Here is a 24,406-nt window from a genome sequence, read left to right on the forward strand (position 1 = left end):
TCTACAGCCTGTGGTTTTGTTGGGCAAGATTTTTAGTATCCTAAGTCCTTTTTTAGTTCTAGTTGCTCTTCTGTGAAGTAGCAGGTCTGTTGTTGTCCAGTCCCTGTCCCTAAACCTGTTTGGTGCAAGTGACCAGCACAGACCATAAGACTCTGTCCAGCTGAATGAAAATTTTATTTTGATTTGGTTTCTTAATTGACTGTGTACCAGGCAGGCTGTGCCCAATACTGCTATGTGATCGTGGAACTAAATGTGGTTTTGTGTATTCCTCCTTTTTTGATAAAGAACAACCAAGTCTTCAGGGGAGCTTGATGTGCATCTATTGGAATATGTCATACGATTAGGCATGGAATATTTAATGTATTTAGAGTGTTTTCATTTTTAGTGGAAATCAAACTGATTTCAAGCCAGTTGTTGCTGAAGATGCTTATTTTCCTCTTTGGTGAGTGGATCAATCATTAGGAGAGAATGATAGGGCGTTTGTTTGTTTTGCCCTGATGTATAGAGAGCTTTCCAGGAACATGTGAAGAACTGGATTGGATGTCTTTCAAGAAAATACATATATTGAAAACAGACTTCTTTATATGTGATTGCCTTTCTTTGGGATAGCTAAAGTTTAAACACTTTGCCTGTGTGTCATGTTTCTAATGTACTTACCATCATATACTCTATGGTTGCTGGGTCAGGCTCAGCTACTGGAAGAATGTGTATCTCCTGCCAAGTAATTTTGCAGCAGAAACTACTGGGTATCAGTCAAGTTTTCACTGTATAAGGAAGCTATTCTTAGGAAAAAGTTGTTTGTTTGGGTTTTTTTTTGGTAAGAAAGGAAAACAACGGGTGTCCCAAGGTGTTATCTGAGACATTCTGATCAAATTCAGGACAAAAGAGACTGAACTTGTCTGTCTTTTCATATTCCTGTCCCCTTCAACAAATAACCAAAGATGTTCTTGAGATTTGCAACTGAATAAGAATAGTTAAAGTGTTTAAAAAAAAAAAAGTTGGCTGTTTCAAGTACTGCAAAAAGAGCTGTTAGCAATTAGAGCAGCTGAATATCCGTGGTTTCAGATTACAGATATCTAGATAAGACTAGACAGTATTTTTTTCCTTCTTACAGGCATCTAAGGACATCTAAGTAACACGAAAGAATTGTGCTTGGTATGATTGCCAGTAAAAGACTGCACTGAGTTACCTGGATACATCGCATTTTGTTTTGTGTTGTTTTTTCCTTGAGATTTCTATTTGTTTAACAGAAGGCTGTCCAATCTCTGCCTTAGGTAGGAGGAGGCTGAAAATGTTTACATGCATGAAATTAATAACATGGTCTTAAGAACTTTTCCTCTGAAATTCTTTGTTTTATTTTAAGTACTTCTTGCTTACATTCTTCAGAAATGACCATCTAATTCCAAAGTTCTAATTAATTTTTTTGCCATATATAAATGTTAATTTTGAATATTTATTTATGATATGTTTACTTATAATATGTCTTGTGATAAAGCTTGAATGAGGCTTTTTCTGCTACTTACAGACAACTTGTCATTTTTTAATTGCTTTTATATGTATAGTATTGTACAATTTACCATAAGCAAAATGCAAATGTGCAGTATATGGTAGCCAAACTCAGGTCTTCCAGCAATAGAAAAAGTACAAGATGTTTCCAATAGATGATTCTTCTGGAGGAGAGCATTCCAGTTGGAACACAGAATAGATTAAATAGGTCATAAAGTGGCATGTATGTTTATGAGTATTATACGTAAACTAACTGTTGTGGTTTAGCCCAGTTGGGCAACTGAATGCCAAACAGGTGCTCACTCACCCTCCCCCACCCCTGGGGGATGGGGAAGAGAATTAAAGGGGAAAAGGGAAAGAGACTTGTGGGTTGAGATAAGTACAATTTAATAGTAACTATAATATAAAATTAAAAGTAATAATAATATATGAATATACATCTATAGTAATATATATAAACAAATGATGCACAGTATTACTCACCGCCTGGTGACAAACGTTTGTCCCGTCAAATGATTCCAAAACAGCTAAGTCCTGACACCTCAATCTCAGACAAATGAGAGGCCTGAAAAGAAAGTGAGAGAGAGAGAACTCTGAGAGTCCAAGAGAGAGAGCCACTGGAAGACAGGGGCTTCCTGGTCAACACTCATCTATATACCAGGCATGACATTGCATGATATGAATACTCTATTGGCCGATTTGGCCCTCAGTCCTGAATCTAAGTTCAAATCATAAGGGGAGTTGTGAGCCTTTTGTCCCACCTGTTGTGCTCCTGCACACTGGCCAAAACACAGGCAAGCTTGAAAGGTCCTTGATGTCTCCATACCAACAATAAACATCAGTGTGCTATCAATGTCTTCTCATAACAAATCCCATACTATTCCAAAACACAGAGCTCTTCTACCTGCTAAAAAGAAAAACTGACCCTGTCCCAGCTGAAACTGGGACACTAACAATAAATACTGCATATAAGTTATTAAATTAAAGGGTTCAGCTTAACTATCCCCTCTGTGTGTGGCTTTTCTGAGGAAGAACTACCTGTTATGTATTACAAAACACAAATGTTTGACATAACTTACTCTATATAGCAATTTATTGTAATGTCTGTTCAGAGTGGGGAGGAAAGATCACAAGAATACACCAGAATAGATGGTTTCTGGCACGAGATCAGTCAGGTCTTTATTGAAGGTTACAGGCAAGTTCCTCCTTTGCCAAGAAATGTACACAGCCTTTGTTTCAAAAAGTTTATTTGCTAATGCTTTTAAAGGGAATAACAGCCTTAAATGCAGCAAACATGAAACATTTTAGAAAATTTTCTAGGCATAGTCTGTCTTAGATAGAGTACTGCACTATTCTCAGGTTGATGCCAGGCACAGACAATGAAATTAAACCTGTGTGCAAATGCCACAGAGATGATTGTCCTGAAAAAGCCTCTACTGGTATTCTTCTCAGCCCAGAAACTTCAAAATTTTAAGTATTTGCAGAGGGATAGCTGATGCCGAGTTTCTTTAGCTGTTTAGGCAGAGGAGAAAATAGAGGATAGCAGAGAAACTATAAACCAAACATTGCATGCTCAATACCATGAGTACTTACGCTCTTGAGCAATGAAGCATCTCAACTGGAGAATCCATCAAAATAAGCTACTAGAAAAGTACTGTGGGGTGGATAGTACTGAATCCAGTACAAGAAGGCCTCTTTTCTTTACAGATCAAGGAGACATCTGTGTCCAATCTAGGGTGGGAGGAAAAAAAAAAGTAAAGGAGTAGTTGGGGAATTAGCTTGCTGTTTAAAAAGGGATTACGCTAATTTGAAAGAATATGCATAGAAAATTTTTTATTTTCTTTTCAATTAAAGGAAATCAACCTTTTTTTAAAATACAAATAACTTCAACACTGAACATTGTGGTTTCTTTCCATGTAGTGATTACGTACAATCAAGACATTTTTCCCAAAACATTGGGCAAAGTAGTTAAAATATCACTTTCAATGCGAACAGGCTTAGCTTTGAAAACTTGCAGCCTGAAGCCTTCTCCTTTAATGTTTCAGTTAATTTTGTTTCAAGTGTTGCTTTATTTTATAGTTCTAGAGTTGCATTGCCATGTTAGTACTTACTCTCTGTGAAGCATCCTGACATCTTTGCAGCTCCTATGTTCCAGGTGCCCTGTAGCCATTCATTTGCAATACAAAGTAGGTGGGCAGTGCTATGCAACATTTTAAAATTAGCTTTAACAAATTTTAAACCAGCTGTTGGTTTCTAGGGAGCAGTATGATATAGTCCTCTAGTTTAAATATACACACCATTTGAGGTCAATCCTACCAAGCAATAATTTCACTTGGAAGAATATCTGAAAGGGTGAGCTTGCAAAGTGAGCAAAAATGGGAGTCAAGGCTGCAAGATTTTAATGAAATCAAGGCTTATATTTGAATGAGAGATAAAAAGAGGGTAAGATTTTTGCCCTTTTAGGCATTGAACTTGTACAGAGTTCTCAGAGAACATTATCATATTCCTGAGAGTGTGAGTGATGCAGAATCTCCAGTAAGTAGTGCTCTTCATCTTCACATCTTTGCACAATGTAAGAAATAGTCTTTTTGAGTTTCCATGAATCACAAATTATAATTTATAATAGTGATCGCTGTAATAAATCTTCCTCAAGTGTTTAATGTCATAATTCCCCTTTTAAAATCAGGAGGGGTTTTTAAAAGGGAGAGGGTTTCTTTCTTGATGTTGAAATATATCCTTGCTTAAGAACTTTTGTTTTGTGTTTGGATGCTTTAGTTTTGATTATTTAGAGATTTTCATCATTTAACAGAAATATATAACCTGTGAGCTTTTTAAAAGGATAACTCATTATTTCTTTTAAGTCATTTTAGTTTCCAAGCAACATAGTCCTGTCTTAAATGTCAAAATGCTGTTTTGAATAATGGTTGAATGTAGTAAGTCCAAATGTACTGTGTTTATGTCTTTTTATCTGGTGATAAAATTGACAATCAATAAAGTAATCACTATTTGTTCATCATTTCCCTCGTGAAGTTTAGGCTAATCTCAACTGTTTTCATTTTTTCCACATTGTATCCAAATTTATCAACCAGAAATTCTTCTCTCCTGTTAAGCAAAACTTCACTGCATTGTCATATGAAAACTGGTTTTATTGCTTCATAGTTTCTGGCATTGCTTCATCGGAAGATTAAGTATTTTGACCATTGGATTTTAGAAGTCTGGGTATGTCTCAGTTTGTCCCAGTGGTCTTGATTACAGGAGGTCTTGGGTTGACAAAGAGCTGTTGAAACAAGTTCATTGTTTGAATTGTAAATATAATTTTTTGCCTTTTTTTAAAGTAAGTTTACAGAAAAAGTGTAACTCAAGATCTAATTGCATAGCCACAAGGTACTAGATGCTTAAATGACATTAGAAAAGCTTGGAATATCTGATCTAATTCATGGGAAAGAAAATTCAGAAAACTGTGATTATTCAGTGTATTTAATTCCCTGTATTTGTCACCTGCTTTCTAATGTGTATACAGTTTCTGAATTTTAGACACTGATTATATATGTTTTCTTCAGGGGAAATGCAGCTTTTATTAGTAATTCTGTGTTTATTACTGAGTATATCATTGCAGAACAAAGCTGCGACAGTCATAAGACATCCCAAATTAACCTGGACTATAGTTCTTTCTTGTGCAGTGTTTTTCAGGCTTTATTGTTAGAAAATGTAATTTGACACAGGAGAGTTTAAAAAATAATAAAGCTACTTAGAAGCTTCAAGAGTTATGAAGGTTTTCTGTTAGACAAGTATTGCAATATCACTGCCACCAAAAGTAAAGATATTAAAGGATTTAGAATTAGGTCTTAGGTTGCATGAGAGTTTGAATTAATTTAACGATGGATCTCTGGAAGTTTTACGGAAGCTTCTAAATACTACATGGTCCACAAGAGCTTCTTGTTGCATTAACTTAAAAAACCACCTGCCTTTTGTTTCACAAATACTAAGCAGTAGAAACTCTTTATCTGTGTATCTGTGGTAAGGAATCAAAGGAGCTTTTTGATGATAAATTTTCCTGTTTATTCATAATTTGTAAAATAAGCTTATGAATAAAATAAGAACTTTGTAATTGTACAACCACAGATTTACACATATAGTTGCTGTTACTTTTACAAAACTTTCCTCTACTTTGTTCTTGAGTAATTAACGTTGGTGAGCCCAGTTCAGTTTGGGCCATGAACCTGCTAAATTCTTAGAAACCATAGTAATAAGGAGACAAGATAGCAGGATTGTTTTCCCTACAGATGCGTTTTTATTTCTTATCCCCTTTGTCTCCAGACACCATTTCTTCTGATCATCAGGCGATTCAGTAGCTGACCCATAAGCCAAGACGTCCCCTGACAGTCCCAAAACTGGTGTCCGTATTTTGACACCTATAAAAATATATAGGTTGTATAAGTAAAGACAGATGCCCAGAGTTGGCCATTTGTAAAACCTACATTATCTATTTAATTTTTAATTCAAGATTAACATGCTAATTTGTCTCAGTATTGTGCAGTATTTTTTTCAAGACCTTCTTTCTCTCTTTTGAGAATGTACTTAATTTTTGACACACTCCCTAGTATACTTTTGTCAAAGGTGGGTCCAGGATGGGTAGGTATTCAGCAAATACAACAGTAAGTTTCACTGTTACGTAGTTTGCAGTTTTCATGAGCTCAGCAAGTAGAGCAAAAAGGGGGAAATTTGTATTAGTTTTGACGTCTGAAGGGAAAGCTTCTTGTTTATGTTGTATTCTGATGTATACTTACCTTCTAAACTTAAACGTGGGTCAAGAGTGACCTAAGCAAGAGGCTGAAAAGCTGAGGAGACGGTGACCAAAAGAAGCAGAAGATGGATTAAATGAGTGGAGAGTTAAATCTTTTTTTTTTTTTTTTCCTGTAAAGGATAGAAGATGATGTTGGTGCTGGGAAGTAGCACTGGAAGTGGGAAAAAGCAAGGGAAAATAGAGATGAATACAGAAACAGTGGTATTTTCATCATCTTTCAGTACATTAAAATGAATTTGCCCCAAGTATCAGTTGACAAAGCTTATGAACAAACTATAACCAGCAGTCATAGTTGCAGATGCTGAAGCTTGGTGTTTTTATGATATGAAGGAGGAAAACATTAAGGAGGCTACATAGTTTGCTCAAGATTTGTCAACTTCTGCTAAATAAACCTACCTATGGAGCATATGGCTGGCAGGAGAATTACTGGAAGAAGCACAGAGCTAAGGGAGCAGCTAGAATACAAGAGCAGTAGAGTTGACATCAGCTTACTAATCGTAAAACATACGGAGATAATGGACAGAAATAGAAGAAGGGCAAGGAAAATGGAAATAAGTAGGCAGAGTGTGGAGAGGTCAGGCTGATGTGTGGGATTTTCAGAAGGAGTCTTCAGACTTCAGAGAAATTGAAGAAAAAGGACCCAACAATCACAAGATCATGAAAATGTTGTGTCTCTTGCGTTTCTGTGTTAGGAAAGACTGAAAGGTATTTCTTCCATTCATCATCTTTGGTCTGCTTGGAGTTAACATACCAGTTGGGTAGTATGTGCTGGACCATGGCAATAGTGGAAAAGCAGAACATATGACAGTATCAGATTCTTTTGGCATAAATCAAGCTAAACGTGTTAAACATGGTGAAAACCTGTAAGAAGCAGGACATCTTTAGAGTTATTAGAGAAGGAGGGCAAAAGCAAGGCAAGATAATGCCACAGTCAACATGTTGGTCAGAGTTAGGTGATAGACATTGTGATTTATGGCTGTTGGGAGCATTCATGCAGAAGGGGCTCTTGGGTGGATGGTTGCTACTACTGGAGTTCCAGAGGTGTTAACCAGGGATTGATTCTCGCAGACTGAGAAGATTTCTAGACTGAGAATCAGAAGACTAGAAAAACACCTGTCTAATCTTCCTGCTTAGAAAATCATAAGTAAAGAGGAACATCAAGTATATCAGGCTAAATCAAAGAGTATAAGGGAAATACAAGATGCTAACAAGTGTAGAGATGGTGGTACCGATAAGTGCATAGCAAGTAATCAGGTACTGAAGCAGTCAAAACTAAGGTTTTAAATAGGGTGTGATCAGTGGGAAACAGCTGGATGCCTGGTTAACAGTGAGAGGAAGGTAGGAAAACAAAATAAACAAGCAATGATTATGGCTGCAGCCTGTGAAACAAGCTTTTGTGCAGATGAAAGAAATATGGTGGAACAGTCATGACTGAAACACTAAAACTGAAAATACTCTTGTCAGAAAAGATAGGTACAGGGAAAAGTGGTGCAGTCGCATTGTGTATTACTGATATGAAAACCTGGGAAGAAGTGAGATGAAATAGCATGGATAAAATGCTATCTAGAGGTCAAGACTATTTTGAGGCAGATGTTTTATTGGGACCAGCAATGTTAGGTTTCGATATCGACAGGCCAATCTTCAGTGTTACTTCAGAAAGGGATTCAGATGGAATTAAAATGTGATGCTATTTTCAAGATGGTTTTGATAAGTAATGAGTATCTTGCTCTTTTCAAAAGACACAGGTTTGGGGTGTTTTTATTTTGGGGGAGATTTTTTCCCTAAGTAATCTTGGATCAGGAAATACTTCAGATGAAATGGAAGGAAAAAGTGTTTGCTTATAGATTGTTTTACATAGTAGAGGGCATTTTTTTTGAGAAAATAAGTAAATTATTTCATCTGATATAAAGAGGTTAAGAATAGAAAGAAGAATGTGAAGATCTGCCAGTTATTTAACTCAGACACAAAAAGCTGCCTGAAGATTATATTCTAACAAATAAGGACAAAACTTTGACAGAGGGACTTGGAGTCATAGAATAGCTCAAGATGGAAGAGACCCATAAGGATCGCTGAGTCTAACTCCTGCTCCTTGCAGGAATACCTGAAACTACACCATATGACTAAGAACTCTGACAGGCTTGGTGCCATGACCGCTCCCCTGGGGAGCCTATTCTGGTGACTGACCACCCTCTCAGTGAATAACATTTTCCTAATGGTTTGACTCAATGATCTTAAACGTCTTTTTCAACCTAAATGGTTCTAATTGTGTGATTCTAATGTCTAGTCTGAACTTCCCTGATGCAGCTTCCTTCCGTTTCCTTCTGTCTCATTGCTGGTCAGCAGAGAGAGGAGATCAGCACCTCTGCCTCTGCTGCCCAGACCAGTAAGTAGGCTGAGAAATCAAATAACATTATGTCACAAGAAAATGACATCTCAGTGACCAGAAACTATAAGGGTGTAGCAGTATTTCCAGAGATCAAGTACACAAGTCTGGCTAAAAAGAAAAAGCTATTAACTCTGTCAGCCATAGAAGAAAAGAACAGTAAAAAATGTGGAGAAGATAAAGAGATTGAAAGTTAGGTAGGCTCAAAATCAAAGCTGATATTTTATCATCAGGACCATAGTCATGTTATATGTCATATGCTGACCATAGAGGCAGAGCAAAGATGTGCAACAGCAATGAATTCATGGAAATTACCAGCTGAGTTTGATTAGCAAAGTGATCAGACTGAGGTTGATCAGTAAAATGATAAAAGCTCTGATGTGATTATTTAAAATTAACGTGGTATACTTATGCCAAACACAGGCTACTTACTGTACTTCCTTACCAAAGATTTAAGAATGAGATGGAGAGAAAGAATTGTAGTTTCTAGAGCTATCTTTTCTTGCTTTCATGTGGCAATAATGTAGTCTTTGCTATTGATATAAAATTCCATCAAAACCATCTATGTTTTTGTTGTTTCCAGACTGGATTAGTGTATCTCTCTGTACTGTGGTTTTTTAATTCAGAACTCATTATCTATGGCAGCTCAAGCCTTGGGGAAAGGGTGTGTTACATGGAGCGGGGGGTGATCCCTTAAGGGTAATGTTTCTAAATGTTGAATATGGAAGAACGCCTGTATGATTGAGAGCTGTGAATTTTAGTTGCTTTCTGCTGTAGTTCTATTTATGAACTTTCAAGGCAGGAATTTGAAGCTCGGATTAAACTAAGACACCAAGTCTTATGTCTTTTAACTGTGTAGCAAATATTCTATATTTACACAGATTTTTTTTTTTTACATTATCTTTATCTTGAAGATTATTAATGAGAAAGAATGCTCTCTTGCAGTGCTATCTTGATCATTTTATGGATTTATTGTTCTGTGATTAGATATTAGCAGTGCAGTAAGTTTAGGATTCTCATTTTCTCACCACTATACAACACATTTAATTTCATCACACATAATTCAGAAACATAGAATTCAACAATTTTTCAGTAACTTATTTTCTGTACTTCACTAGCAGGCAGAACTATCAGCTTATTATTTCAACATATGAGAGAGTGCATAAACCATGGATTTTAATAACTTTCCAGTTCATTAACGTTCATACTTTTTTAAGACATATATAGTATTTGTATATTCTACCTATATTTTTAGGTTTTGTTGGAACTCTGTTCAGAGTGCAGTATTTGTTTTGGGAAGAGCAAGAATTCTGCTTGCTAATAGTCATATTCTCCTACAATATGTCATTTACATTAGGCTTTTCTGCTTATGGAGTGTAGAAAAATATGGCCACAATTTTCCAATAGAATATATTGCTTTTGAAAAACTGTTTTTCTTTGAATTCCAGTTTTTATTTTGGAACAATAGAAATAAAATAATAAAAAAAAAGGCTAAAACAAGAACAAAACATTTTGATTAACTTAAAACATTTTCTGCCTTCTAACTCCTGTTCTCCTCAAAAAATTATTTTGCACGACATATTTAGGATTTTCTGGCTTTCCTCAGGGTTAAAGTGATTATTATTTCTAAATTTTCCAACTGTAGTTTACTACTTTGTCTGGTCTTGTAAAATGATTACCCAAGGGATTGGACAATTTTTCAGTTTAATTTTTGTTGCAACAGAATATAGAAAAATGTTATTCTGCATAGCATTAGAACATTTCAGCAGAACTAAAACTGCAGAATACATGTTGTTATATTGTTCATAGTCAAGTAAACTTTGTAATTAAATAATATTACTTTAAAGGTTTTATTTGAATCTGACTTCTTTTGGATTGCTGGAACTGTGTAAAGGAATCTCATTTTATTAGTCTATCCCTTTCCTTACTAGAGATACACCTCAGCAATTTTCTTGGGGTAGGTTTCTGGATAATCTCTAGGAACGAGTCTCTGGAGATAATTTTATGAGAAAGAATGTGAATAAGATTGAATATTTTAAATATTAGTATTTAAAATTAGGAGGTTAAGTGTGGATTTAAAGCCTAAATTATTGCTGCCAGTTGTGATTTTTTGCTTATTGAAAGAATGAAGCCACCTAATAAATCCTATTAACATCAATAGCAGTTACAAGATGCTTAACAGTTTCATTTACATAACTGGTTGTTTTAATTTTACACAGCTATTATTTGCATTATTGATATAGGTTTGGTAGCCAATAGTTGGATTTAGAAAGAGAGAGAAGGAAGCGATTCTATCCAATTTTTTCCTTTTGTTTGGGAATCTTTGCATTCATTTTCCATGCTGAGAAAATTCTGAGAACCTGTCTAGCTCCTTCTGTAAATCTTTGACTGAGTTGTATGTGGAGACTTGGATAGATGAATCATGTGAAGGCAAGTAATTTAATGTTCCCTTATTTATACGTCTGGCCTTAAATTTGCTAGTTTAGTGATGATGGCATTTGAAGAGAGTTTCTCCCTTACCTTAAAATTTCTAACTTACATTCTGGCTATAGCTACCTTTAGTATTTTATTTTTCTTACTATTGATTTAACTAACTTCATAGTGAATTTTCAGAGAAAAAGTTAATGCTGAACCTGCTGCACTTTTACTGTGCAAAAGTTACCACTCTCTTTCAAAAGATTCCAGAAGAAAACAACAATGCAAAGCTTCACTAAATGAAAAAAAAAAAAAGAGGCCTGAATTGAATTGTACTCCAAGTCACAATCATTTATTCTATATTAGAACTGTGTTTCCGAAAGCATGGTCCATGATAATGTTTGTCTTTCTTTCTCTTTTTAATAAGAAATTTCATGCCTAAAGCACATCAATACTACCTTAGGCAAAGAACAGCTAAAGGATTGAAATGCATTAGGCAAGGTCACCTTAATATATGACACAGTTTTACTCTGCAATTATTTGTTTGGGATTGTAAATTCGATTCTTATTCCTGTTACAGGCTCTTTAGAATTCAAATCTCTTTTTATTATTTATCAAAGCTTTTTTTATTTATTATTAGCTATGGTAAAGGGTTCTTACATAAATGTTTATTACGTTTTCTTACGTGGGGTAATAAAAAGACTTGTAGCTTATTATGGTGTAAGCTTACTGGTGTTTAGTGTTTAATGTTATTTCTCCATTATGTCAAGAAGGCCTAGAATCTTGAATGCTTTGAATTTTTTTTTAAGTTGATAAAGTCTAAATAAATACTAAATCAGAATATACTTTGCATTTACAGGCACTTGCAGACCAATTTGAAGATGCAAATACGTCAGTATCTGAACGCATGAAGATTTTCTACTGTTGTCAGGTGCCTCCACATTGGGCCATACAGGTGTGCAGCAATTCCATTTGAAGCTTTACTTAAAAGTCTGTGGTTCGTATTAGTTTTGATACTGCATGACTCCAAAGTCATGAGAGAGAGAGATACCATCTTGAGTTGAAACACTGTAGAAATAGAGACGTAACATAACAACACACCGGGTTTTTCTGGAAAGCAGTCAAGCTTCACAGTGATTTGCTTTCAGATGTCTTGTTCTGTCATGCACGGAAGTAATTGCTTGTACTGCAATTCTTTACTTTCCTTTTCGTTTCAGTGAAAAATGAACCAAAACTTTCAAGCTTCCAACATATCTCCTGTAAAAATAATCTTGCCACTGTCTTATTATTTATTACTGTTTTGCTTATGTGCTGCTATTACTTGCATCTTTCTCGTCTTTTAATGATCACTTACTTTGAGTTGTTTTCAGGAAGTGGATCACCATCAAAGGAGCCAAATTAGGAGTCAAAAATACACTGAAGAAATCCTCGAGCTGAGAAAGTTTTTCTTTTCAAGACCTACCCCTATTTACTGTTGCTGACAGGATTTTTTTTTTCCAAAACTGCACTATTTATCTTCACAATAAACTCTTTCTGGAACGGAAATCTACGCATTAGAGTCTTACCTGATGTTGCTGTATTTAACAAACTTAAAAAAACAGTTTTCATCACATACCTCCAAAGGTGTTCATGTTGTTTATTTTTAATGGTGGTTTATTCCTTTTTGATTTCTAATCTCAATGCATGTTGCTTTAACCTATCATATCTTCTCCTAGCATTCTCAAATTATTCCACACAACCTTTCAAGAGGCATTTGCAATAAAACTAGCAAATGTGGGTTTCATTACCAGTTGTCAGAGTGGCACTTTTCAATCCAAGCCAATTTTCCAAGCCAAAGATAGAAATACTAAAATAGGGATATATAATGGAAGATGGCTGCAGTCTTCCAGTCATAGTAATGAAGAGGCATTGCCTATATAAATTTTACCAAATTTGACTCTGAGTAAATTTAATAAAACGTAAATAAGATTTAGTTCCAGATATTGGCAAATGTAGGGTTTTTTTCCTAAGCAATTAATATCAAGCTAACTTTGTTACAGAATTCCAGTTTGTTATGTATTTATGTCAAAGAACTGTAGCCAGTTGTTAATTTTTTGACTACCAGTCCATTTCTGTATGGTTACTTCTTGGATTTGTAACAAATACTGAACCCAAGCCTATCAAGAGAGGTCCCTGACATCTGCAGAGATCTTCAGAGAATCCATTCAGGATCACCAAAAACACTGCAGAAGTTCACTGTATGGGATCTCATAGCATAATTACATGTTCTTGTACAGAATGCTCCCATTTGTTTTTGCATACCAAATTGTATATCTGTCATACATAGTAAATAAGTTATCCATTCTTCAAAGATGAAAACCTATATGCAATTTTAATGTCCTCTTAAAAAATAAATAAAAGATCAAAGACAGCTTTTCAAAGTAATGATAACATACCTTGTTTATTTTTAAATTGAAAAGGTTACTCATTTATTTTCATAAGTACACTGAAATAATAGCTGAATTTGAAATAACACAGAGGCTGATTTATCTGTGAGGAAAACTCAACTAGGGGGTTGAACCTCAACTCAAATCCAATATTGATTTGACTGAAAACTAACACCCTTTGACAGCAGCTGTTTGGGACAGTAATTTCTCATGAATACCTAACAAAATGGTATCAGAGCCTTTCTCTCCATCTGTGTTTGCACAGGTACAGATTACTATGGCAAAGCATTGCTAGAAGAGGCTTTAACAACCTCCTTCAGCCCATTTCCCACTCTTAGCTTTCCCAAAATCCTGCTGCGGCTGCTCTCCAGCCGCATGGGCCATGTGCCTCATTTAGGGTGTGGGAGTTCAGCTCTGTCAATTCATCTTTGTCATGTCTGTTTCCATTTTTGCATTATATTATAAACTAGTTCAAAGTAATTAAGCTACTGACATGAACAAAAGTCAAATCAAAACAATTATTGTTCTATTGATTTTTTTTTTTGAGGTATGTAGATTGTTTTAGGCTCCAGCTTGAAGTTTAAAGATAATAATTCCATATTCTCTATCTGCTTCTTGTTGATGTCAGAAATTCCTCTAACATCTTTTAAAAATGTAAGTAGTGTTTACTCACCTATTTTAAATTACCTGGAATTTCTTCGCTTTCCAGCGTCAGCTTGCAAGCTTACTCTTTGAGCTGGGATGCACCAGCTCTGCCTTACAGATATTTGAGGAGCTGGAAATGTGGGAAGATGCAGTGATCTGCTATGAAAGAGCAGGACAGCATGGAAAGGTAAGAAAAATGTTTTTTACAGCTGAGATTCTGTCTTGAAATAGGATCTGAAGTATGAAAGGCTGTCTGTCTTGAGCTGTCAATCCACTAATGACACTCACTTCTACAGGAGTATCATGAGGAAAGTCTGTTTAGGAAAAATGGACACATGACATATGAGTCTGTCATAACCCATGAATGCTAAAGAAAAAAAAAATTTGGGGTAATGACCACATGGAATGGAAGTTGGAAATGAGAAATAACTTAGGAAGCAAGAAAATTGTGATAGTGATTCTTGAAAATATTCAAGGAAAATTAATGACTATGGAAGCATAGCAAGGTGTAATGTGGCCATTTCAATAAGGCCGTAGCAGTCATTCATTGTGGGGTCTTGGAGCTTTGTCTGGAGGGAATATTAGTTTTCTTTTCCACTTGATATCAAGCTATTAACTGTACTTTTTAAAAACAGTTTAAATAGAACAACATCAGTGCTTGATGTATTTCATTACCTAACAGTAACATATTCCAATTACAGAATCAAACATTTGAGCCAAGAAGTGGCATAAGTTTAAAAGGCTTTATTTTGTTGAGTCTGTGTTGATGTTTTCCTGAACTTCTCCATCATTTCTTTAACACTTCTGCAGTTACTTGTGGTCAGCTCCAGATAAAGACAATTTAAACCCATCTCTTAACTCTGTGTATCAATGACAGAATTGTCTAAAAATGCTTGTGGCAGGCTGTAGCAGTCCTCCTATTGTTGATTATTTTGCTATTACTATTAGAGAAATGATAGGAAGATTTTAGAAAATGATAACCTGGAAGCAATGCCTACCTGTGCGTAACTTTAGCTATGTTGTTCTCTTTCTGGTGCAGTCTTTCACGCGTAAAGACTGTAACAGGGACTTATACTATCAAGGATTGTTTTTAGAATTTACATCATTTTCAGACAAAAATGTGTTTGTTCTTTTCTTCCCTGTTCTCTCCCTCTGTTTGGTATATGATAGCATTAAATATACAAATGTATGTATGCCTTTATGAAGACAAAATTGCAAAGACTATGATTGAACTAATTTAAGCTTACAGAATAGAGAGTTATAACTTCAATTAATGGAAAAAATGCAGAATTTATCATACTTACAGATTTTTTTCTAATTATTGTGCACCAATGCCTAGATTTTGGTCATTATAAGCTGGCAGATATGTTTTGCTGGGTAATTCTGTGTCACATTATGCATGCCTTGAGGATAGTATGCTAATATCCCAATCTTTTCAATACAGCGGAGAAATAGAGGTCAGTATTTTCCATTTCCTGGAAATGCATTCTGTCCTACTTACATTCACAAACGACCCTTAGGGAGTTATGAAAATGGCACTCGGAGAATAAGACAGGATATCTGACACAGGAAACTACTTAGAAGTGCTTTCAGAATGAGAGATTGTGCTATGCTTTGAAAAACAGAAAATGCTATGTAAGTACTAAGTACCAGTAGTGCTGGAAAAAAGCTAGCTTCAGATCAAAAAAGCCAGAAAATGAGAAACATTTAGCTATACCCCAAGGGGACTGACTATTTGTGCTCCTTATCAGAAAGCTTTCAAAGTGTTTGTATTTATCAAAAAATGTTCTTGTGTTTTAATCACAGTAGCTATTCTTTTAGAAATGCACGAGAATCTACTAAAGCAATGTCTTGTTCAGAGGATGTTCATGTCATTAAAGAAGTAAGCATATTTGTGCGCAAAAGAACAAGCTTTATTAAATAAACTTGTGTGTTTTTCACTCACAAATGCTTTTATATAGAAAACCTGAAATTAAATACTGAAAAATCTAATAACAGCCAGATATCAGCAATATCAATGCGTGTGGTGAATACCTACACATCAAAGTAACATTTTCCTTCCTCCTACTTCTGAATTATGCACTGACAAAGAAGCAAAGCACGTAGATAAGGCTATGCGAAGCTCCACATTATGCGCTTGGGAAATACATTAATTCACTCAGTTATAACAGAGCCACATAGCAATAAAAATTTTGCAGACTAAGATGTCACTAACATTTAGCAAACTTTTTTATGGATCTTTTACTGTTACTGGATATGGCTCTATACTCACTTGTTTCATAATCTGAATAAAATTAGTAAAAACTAGTATCATAACATGAGTCAACAGAAGAGTAACAGCGCCAAGCAATGAGCAAAACAGGCACACAACAACAACAACAAAGTATTATAAAATCTGAATGCACAGTATGTTGATAGTTACTGTGGCTTTCCCGTTCCAGTCTTTCACTCACTGAATTCCTTTAACAGACTTGTTGCAAAAGCAGACACTGATCTCCACATATGTAGTGAGAACTGGTGTTGAAAAGTGTCTCTCTCCCTTCTTTTTACAGTGAGGGGGATCCAGAGATCTCAAGAGTATTATTTCTGTTGGGCAACTTTTATTTGGTTGAGGTGTAAAAGGTCTCTTCAACCTCAATGGAAGTGAATAATACACTAAAAATGGTTCTATTTCCCTACTTAAAAAAAAGAAAGGATAATCTGAATTTTCAGTTCATCCAATCGAAGTGAGGCCTTTCTCCCTTACAGGAGCATGGTAGCTGCTGACTTTTGGTAAATTCATGAGATCGACCTTTTAGTGTCAGCCTGGTATTCTGTCTTACAACCCTATTTTCAGCCCTATCCCTGTTCCATCATATCCTCAGAGTAAACAGCATGGTTTTAGATCAAAAAATATCCAGCAATCCACGTTCTGCAGTTATTTTTCTTGTCACTACGTGACACAGATATCTCTAAAACATTTGAGCGAGGAAACTCAACTGTGGTAAGATTTCAGAAGCTCACCTTTAAATTCAGGAAATGCTTCCCAGATGCAAAAACAAGTATTACTATACTGATTAGTGCAAGAGATCATTCCAGAACTTGATTGATTTCCACTACATATCGTAACAGACATAGAAGGCAGGTAAGCACTCGTATGTGTAACTACCAAATTGAGAAAGAGGAGTAAATGGCTTGCCCAAGGTCATGCATAAAGTTACAGGGAAGAGGAAATTAAAACTGAAGAGCTCTCCTTTTCTCTCACTGCCTCTTTCAATGCTCATCTGTTCTGCTTCTTCATGCTACTTCTCTGGTAGCATAGCAAATAATGTGCAAGCAGAAAAGATTAAAGCATTTTAGGAAATGCTTTGAACTAGCAAAGAGATGAATTGTCAAATAATAGAACTGGTAGATCTGTGAAGAGTGAGGCTAATAGGGTCTTCTAGGAAATAAATAAAATAAAAGCATGGGAACATGCAGATGGGATGGTAAGTGGAAGTTTAGGGTTGGGACACCAAATGCAGGACAAATCTTGAACTTGGTTTCCAGGAATCTCTGTAGTGAGTATTTTTTTTTTAAAACAGAACCCTCATCATTGATTGTGGATTTTTCTGAAGCATCACCTGTTTAGTTCCCATACCAACTGTAGTAGTGTAGAAAGCAAGATAAAAGCCTGAAGCTTTCTCATATTTAGATCAACTGACTTTTGAACTGAGTATTGAATTCCATCCATTCTGGTGTAGACCATTCTGTCAAAAGCAGTGTTGTTATAATTAAATCTTTTTCAGTCAAGAAATAAATTTATAATTAAATCTTAATAAATAAAATTAAATCTTAATAAATAAATAATAAATTAAACCAATAAATTTATAATTAAATCTTTTTCAATCTTTTTCAGCAAGGGTTGTACAGCTTCATTTTTTTCTTCTTACGTAACTTTAATTGATAGTTTTCTTATCAAAGCTTATTTAATTTAGATATAATTATTAGTTATAAAGCATGCTAATTAATCATTAATATCTGTTTAATATGTAAGAATAAATCTCTAGTGGTTATATTTCTTCTATGTACATTGCACGTGCTGTGTGGAAAGTGTTTCTTGATAATATAATAAACAAATAAAGGAGATTTGCTTTTTGCAGAAGCAGGATTCTTATCAAAGATTAAATGTGCATTTTTTAAAAAAGTTTACTACAAAGTTAGGAGCAAGGAGTATTTTTCTTCACAAAACCCTAGGCAAAATGAGAAATCTTATTTTAAAGTATGAACTGATTTTGCAGAAGACAAATGACAAATGTTTTGAGATTTTTTTTTTTTTTGGTTTGTAGTTATGATCCCCTTTGTATGAGCCTTTAAAGATTTAAGTAATAAAAAGGTTTGTAACATACCAAAGAGGTGATCAGATAGCTGATCAGATGAAGAAAAAGTCAGCCTTCTGCTTATTTAATTCTCTATTTTATCTGTGTGCTGAAATGTTTATGTTGGCAATGAATTCTTGTAAGCTAAGACCAGAACATGATGTTTTTACTCTCTTAAATGTGAAATGCGATTAGTGAATGGTTGGCTTTCTAGGCTAGTGTGTGATTAGTACTAGGCACTGCCACAGAACAGCAATCAGAGCTTGGGAGTACCCTGCAGAGGAAAGGTAAAGCAGCAGCATGCAATGCACTTTTCACCTCATAGCTGCTGTTCACACAGCAACACTTCAGTCTTTTTTCGTTATCTGAAGGGAAAAACCCTTACTTTTTGGTGCCTAATGTGATTACTGCAATAATAAAGCACTCAGGTCTCTCTGCTCTAGGAAAAAATCGTCTTAAAGATCTATTATTAGTATGTGTTCCTTTAATCTTGTCATAGCAACTAGTGGAGACAGGGAAGGGAAAATAAACTGCCCTTAACCAAACCCTCCGGTAGTGCAGTCGTCTTGTTAGGTGAGGTTTCTAGTGCTTTGACTAGGCTAATTCTAAATTTTTAGTAGTAGTTTCTTTGGGTTTCTTGGAAGAACTGTTCCATAGGCATTTAAAAACACTTGTCATTAAGTTATTTTCCTAATATTCAGCAACTAATTTTCTTCTTAATGGGATTCCGTTTTTGCTAGTTTAAAATCCCGTTAAAAATCTAAACAGTACATCCTTTCTTCACATTTGTGCACTTCAAACACTTGTAGACTTTTACTGCTATTTTGTTTAACAAAACCAGTAGTAAGAATGGAGTGTTAAATTTACTATGCACTAAATGTTTCAAAACAAAGTCATTTTTCAGACATGTTCAATGAATTTTGCTGATTTGATTCTCTAGAGATGATCTGTAGGGAAAAAAAAAACAGTAATAATTTAAATGCAGAGATGAACTCAGCTTTCTTTTTAGCCAAACTAGTTATGATAGAAGAATAACTAGTTTTGCAATGTCAGACTTTAGTTCTGTGGCAGGCTGCGTCGAATCTTTCTTCAGTCAGATGCTTCAAATAGATCTTTTCTAATAGAAAAATTATACTGAGCTGAATTATGTATGTTACATTTTTGCAGCAGGGGACTGAGGTAAGAGTTTGGTCTGAACAACAGATCATTTATCCAGTGTCTTTATCTTTTCAAAAAGCCACAGAAAGAGACTATCTCATCTTTAAAAGAGAAACAATAATTTCATTGTTAGAGCAAGATAGTGACTCTAAGATAAAAAGCTTTTGAAAGCTGGTTACAGCCCATAATACATGTCTGGGAGACCCAGCTTGTCTTCTTTTCTGTTATGCTGTATATATTCCAAATATATTTTGTCTCCAACATTTAGATAAATCTATAACCCCTGTCTTATGTAAAAGAGTAGCATTTCCAAAACTAACAGTATGAAAGTGGATGTGTCTTCAGACATAATAGAATGGGAATAAGTTTTTTCAGAAAAGAGCAATTAGAGAAAAGGGAATGACAGTCATTGAAAGAGTACTTATTAGGATTTATAAAAAACATAGATGTTAAACTATTAGGGTTGCTCATACCTTAATGGTGCTGATACTGCATTGCTATGACGTAGACGTAAGTTTGATGTCCAGGACTGGTATTTGCTCTTCGGACAGAATACACACCTAAGATACAGTATGAGGAGCAAGCTGCTGCTTCTCTTAATGGATACATTTCCTTTGGTGCATTAAGCCAAAAGCCACCATATTATCTTATGTTGAAGTGTGGAGGTTTTTTTTAATCAGTTTGAAATCAGATTCTCACTAGCCTTTATCTTTGATGCTGTGTTGGATTGAGATATTGTTTCATTACTGTCCCTATTTCTTAGTCTTCAGCTGATGATTGCAAGGTGCTAAAGTGGTATTTGTTCAGGTGGGTGATTAACGGAAGATAAGTTGTCCCATTATGTATTGATTTGTCTTTGTTCTTAAACAGGCAGAAGAAATACTCAGGCGGGAGCTAGAGAAAAAGGAAACACCGGGATTATACTGTTTGCTTGGTGACGTTCTTAAAGACCATCAATACTATGACAAGGCCTGGGAGCTCTCCAGGCACCGCAGTGCCCGTGCCCAACGCTCCAAAGGCCTCCTCCATCTCCGCAACCGGGAATTCAGGGAATGTGTGGAGTGCTTTGAACGTTCCGTGCAGATCAACCCTATGCAGGTTGGGAAATGAAACACATATGTCTTTGTTTTAGTTGGTGCGTTCAGTTTTGAATGATGACACGCTTTTTTGAAAGGCATTTCTGTATGCAAATGACAAACTAACAGCTTATTACTATTCTTAGTAAATTTTTTACCACATACTTGGAAGCCTGGCTAAAAATGGTAGCATAACATGATGAAGACACCTTTTTGCATTCAGGTCCTTCCATGAAACTAACTCTTTGCCTGTACAGGTCTTCTGTTGCAAAGAGATCAAGCCATTAAAATTTAATAATTATCATGAAATAAACCATGAACAAGAGACAAGCCAAATACTCATAAGATGAAAATCTGTACAGCATTTTTAAAATTTTCCTTTTGCCTTGTCTGTTGGTTTTGAGTTACAAACTCTGATTTCTGTATTTCACAGAAATCTTTTTCAGGTGTTCTGGTTTGTTCTGCACTGGAGTCGCTAAGAAGCGTTCTGTTACACTTGTGACAACAGTAGCTTTTATTGCAATAATGCATCAAAACTGAAACCACAGTCAATAGACTTCTCTTGATGAAGCTGGGTATTTTGATAAACCCTTTGCAAGCTGTTCTGCAGACAATTTTTGTAATCTTGTTTCAGTTTCTCAGCCACTATATTCCATCCCAATAAGGTCCACCCTGTGAAAGATCTTGAGAGTTTAAAACAGCTTTGCGGTTGATAATGTATATAAATTGTGCTCTTCATAGCCATTTCAAAGAATCTCAACATGAGCCGTCAATGTGCTCTGGCAGCCCAGAAAGCCAACCGTATCCTGGGCTGCATGCAAAGTAGCATGGCCAGCAGGTCAAGGGAGGTGGTTCTGCCCCATTGTTCTGCTCTTGTGAGACCCCACCTGGAATACTGCATTCAGGTCTGGAACCCCCAACATAAGAAGGACATGGAGCTGTTGGAGTGAGTCCAGAGGAGGGCCACGAAGATGATCCGAGGGCTGGAGCACCTCTCCTATGAAGACAGGCTGAGAGAGTTGGGGCTGTTCAGCCTGGAGAAGAGAAGGCTCCAGGGAGACCTTCTAGCAGTCTTCCAGTACCTAAAGAGGGCCTACAGGAAAGCTGGAGAGAGACTTTTTATGAGGACATGTAGTGATAGTACAAGTGGCAATGGCTTTAAACTAAAAGAGGGCAGATTTTGATTAGATCTAAGGAAGAAATTTTTTACATTGAGGGTGGTGAGGCAGTGGAACAGGTTGCGCAGAGAAGTTGTGGCTGCCCTGTCCGTGGAAGTGTTCAAGGCCAGGTTGGATGAGACTTTGGGCAACCTGATCTAGTGGAAGGTGTCTAGATGGTCTTTAAGATCCCTTCCAACCCAAAGCATGCTATGATTCTATGATTTCCAGGTCCATGCGAAAGTAGGATATTCCTTCTTGCCCTCCAGAGAATACTGCCAAAGCTACTGCTTTGAGTTTCACATAACTAGCTGGACTTCTGCTGTAGAATAATTTTAAAGGCCTCCAACCTTTCAGATCTTAAATCCTGAAACTTTTTTGTATTTCAGTGACGTATTTTATTCCAGTGAATCAGAGTCCTGTACTTACTCAGATAAACTCAGATGACTTATAAACACCTTTAGAGTGGAAAGCAAAATGAACAAAAAAGCTTCTTTTGTCTTTCACTTCTCTTACTGACTCAGGAAATGCTAACAAAATATATACTGCTCAGATAGGAACCTTACTGAAACCAAGACTTGTGCAAAGCTTTTGACACTGTCCCACACGACATTCTTCTCTCTAAACTAGAGAGGCATGGGTTTGATGGATGGACCACTCGGTGGATAAGGAATTGGCTCAATGGCCGCACTCAGAGAGTAGTGATCAACGGCTTGATGTCCAAGTGGAGACCGGTCACGAGTGGTGTCCCTCAGGGGTCCGTGTTGGGCCTGGCCCTCTTCAGCATCTTTGTCAGTGACGTGGACAGTGGCATGGAGTGCACCCTCAGCAAGTTCGCCGATGACACCAAGCTGTGTGGTGCCGTCGACACGCTGGAAGGGAGGGATGCCATCCAGAGGGACCTCGACAGGCTGGAGAGGTGGGCCCGTACCAACCTCATGAAGTTTAACCAGGCCAAGTGCAAGGTCCTACATCTGGGTCATGGCAATCCCAGGCACAAATACAGACTGGGCAGAGAATGGATCGAGAGCAGCCCTGAGGAGAAGGACTTAGGAGTACTGGTGGACGAGAAGCTCAATATGAGCCAACAATGTGCTCTTGCAGCCCAGAAGGCCAACCGCATCCTGGGCTGCATCAAGAGGAGCGTGGCCAGCAGGTCGAGAGAGGTGATTCTCCCCCTCTACTCTGCCCTCGTGAGACCTCACTTGGAGTCCCCAACATAAGAAGGACATGGACCAGTTGGAGAGGGTCCAGAGGAGGGCCACGAAGATGATAAGAGGGCTGGAGCACCTTTCCTATGAGGACAGGCTGAAAGAGTTGGGGCTGTTCAGCCTGGAGAAGAGGAGGCTCCGGGGTGACCTTATAGCGGTCTTCCAGTACCTCAAGGAGGCCTACAAGAAAGAAGGGGAGAGGCTGTTCAGGAGGGCCAGTTGTGATAGGACAAGGGGTAATGGTTTTAAAATAGAGGTAGATTCAGGTTGGATATTAGGAAAAAAATTTTTACCATGAGAGTTGTAGAACACTGGAACAGGTTGCCCAGAGAGGTGGTGGATGCTCCATCCCTGGAGATGTTCAAGGCCAGGTTGGATGAGGCCCTGAGCAACCTGATCTAGTAGGAGATATCCCTGTTCCTTGCAGGGGGGTTGGACTAGATGACCTTTGAAGGTCCCTTCCAGCCCTAACGATTCTATGATTCTAAGAGAACTCCTGGATAATAAAGGGCTGCAGAAGATGGCCTACAGGGCTCAAAACTGATAAATATTCTGCTGAGGTGCTTTTCTCTTTTGTGTCCTACTTAAAGGAAGCTTAAAATGAAAAGCAATCCAAGAAAAATAGACTATTCTGTATAAGAAAGCGCGCATTTCCTCTTGTTGCTCAGGAAGCTCTACTTAAGATTGAGATGAACTGTTTCAAACAAATAGATTGAAAATGAATAGGGTAGATTGACATATTACTGTCTTCTAATGTCTATCTGTATTCTCTCACTACAGAAATGGATTATTTCCTATTCTAGGATGTCTTTGTGTATAAAGAGCAGAGAGGAAGGTGATTCTAGGTGCAAGGATTTAATAGCAGGAAAATATTCATTAACAAATTGTTTCCAGAATTGTGAATAATTTATCAGGTAAAAAAGGATTCCTTATTACAAAGAAATTCTACTATTTTTGTGGTTGTCAGGAGCCTTGATGGAGAAAGGGATTTTTAGACGCAGCAAGTGATTCTCCAAAATATCTAATGGATCAAAACATTCTCTGTCAACCCTCCTTTAATCTTGTGTAGTCAAATTTGGCTGAGGACTCTGAGAGTAGATCCTTGCAGTATGAGCCCACCACCGTATTAGACTTTGGAAAATCTGCAAAGGAATGAAAGTCTTACAATTCAAATGGTTTCTTTGATCATGGGGAGGCTTTCGCTGAACCAGGTCTGATGGCACCGGATGGGACCTGCCTTTCTCAGAGGGGAACCAGGGTCTTAGCTCAAAAGCTAGCAGGGCTCATT

General features: G+C 36.7%; 1 protein-coding gene across 1 annotated transcript in view; it reads left to right on the top strand.

Moving 5' to 3' along the window:
• Positions 1–24,406, top strand: part of TTC27 (tetratricopeptide repeat domain 27) — a 142,011-nt gene that overhangs the window by 88,452 nt on the left and 29,153 nt on the right. The window contains exons 11-13 of the mRNA XM_086628150.1: positions 11,968–12,063; positions 14,244–14,366; positions 20,545–20,772. Coding sequence (XP_086484276.1) covers positions 11,968–12,063; positions 14,244–14,366; positions 20,545–20,772 — 447 coding nt within the window. The remainder of the gene's footprint in view (positions 1–11,967; positions 12,064–14,243; positions 14,367–20,544; positions 20,773–24,406) is intronic.

The sequence above is a fragment of the Tauraco erythrolophus genome, chromosome 2 (assembly GCF_009769465.1).
Source record: "Tauraco erythrolophus isolate bTauEry1 chromosome 2, bTauEry1.pri, whole genome shotgun sequence".
NCBI lineage: Eukaryota > Metazoa > Chordata > Aves > Musophagiformes > Musophagidae > Tauraco > Tauraco erythrolophus.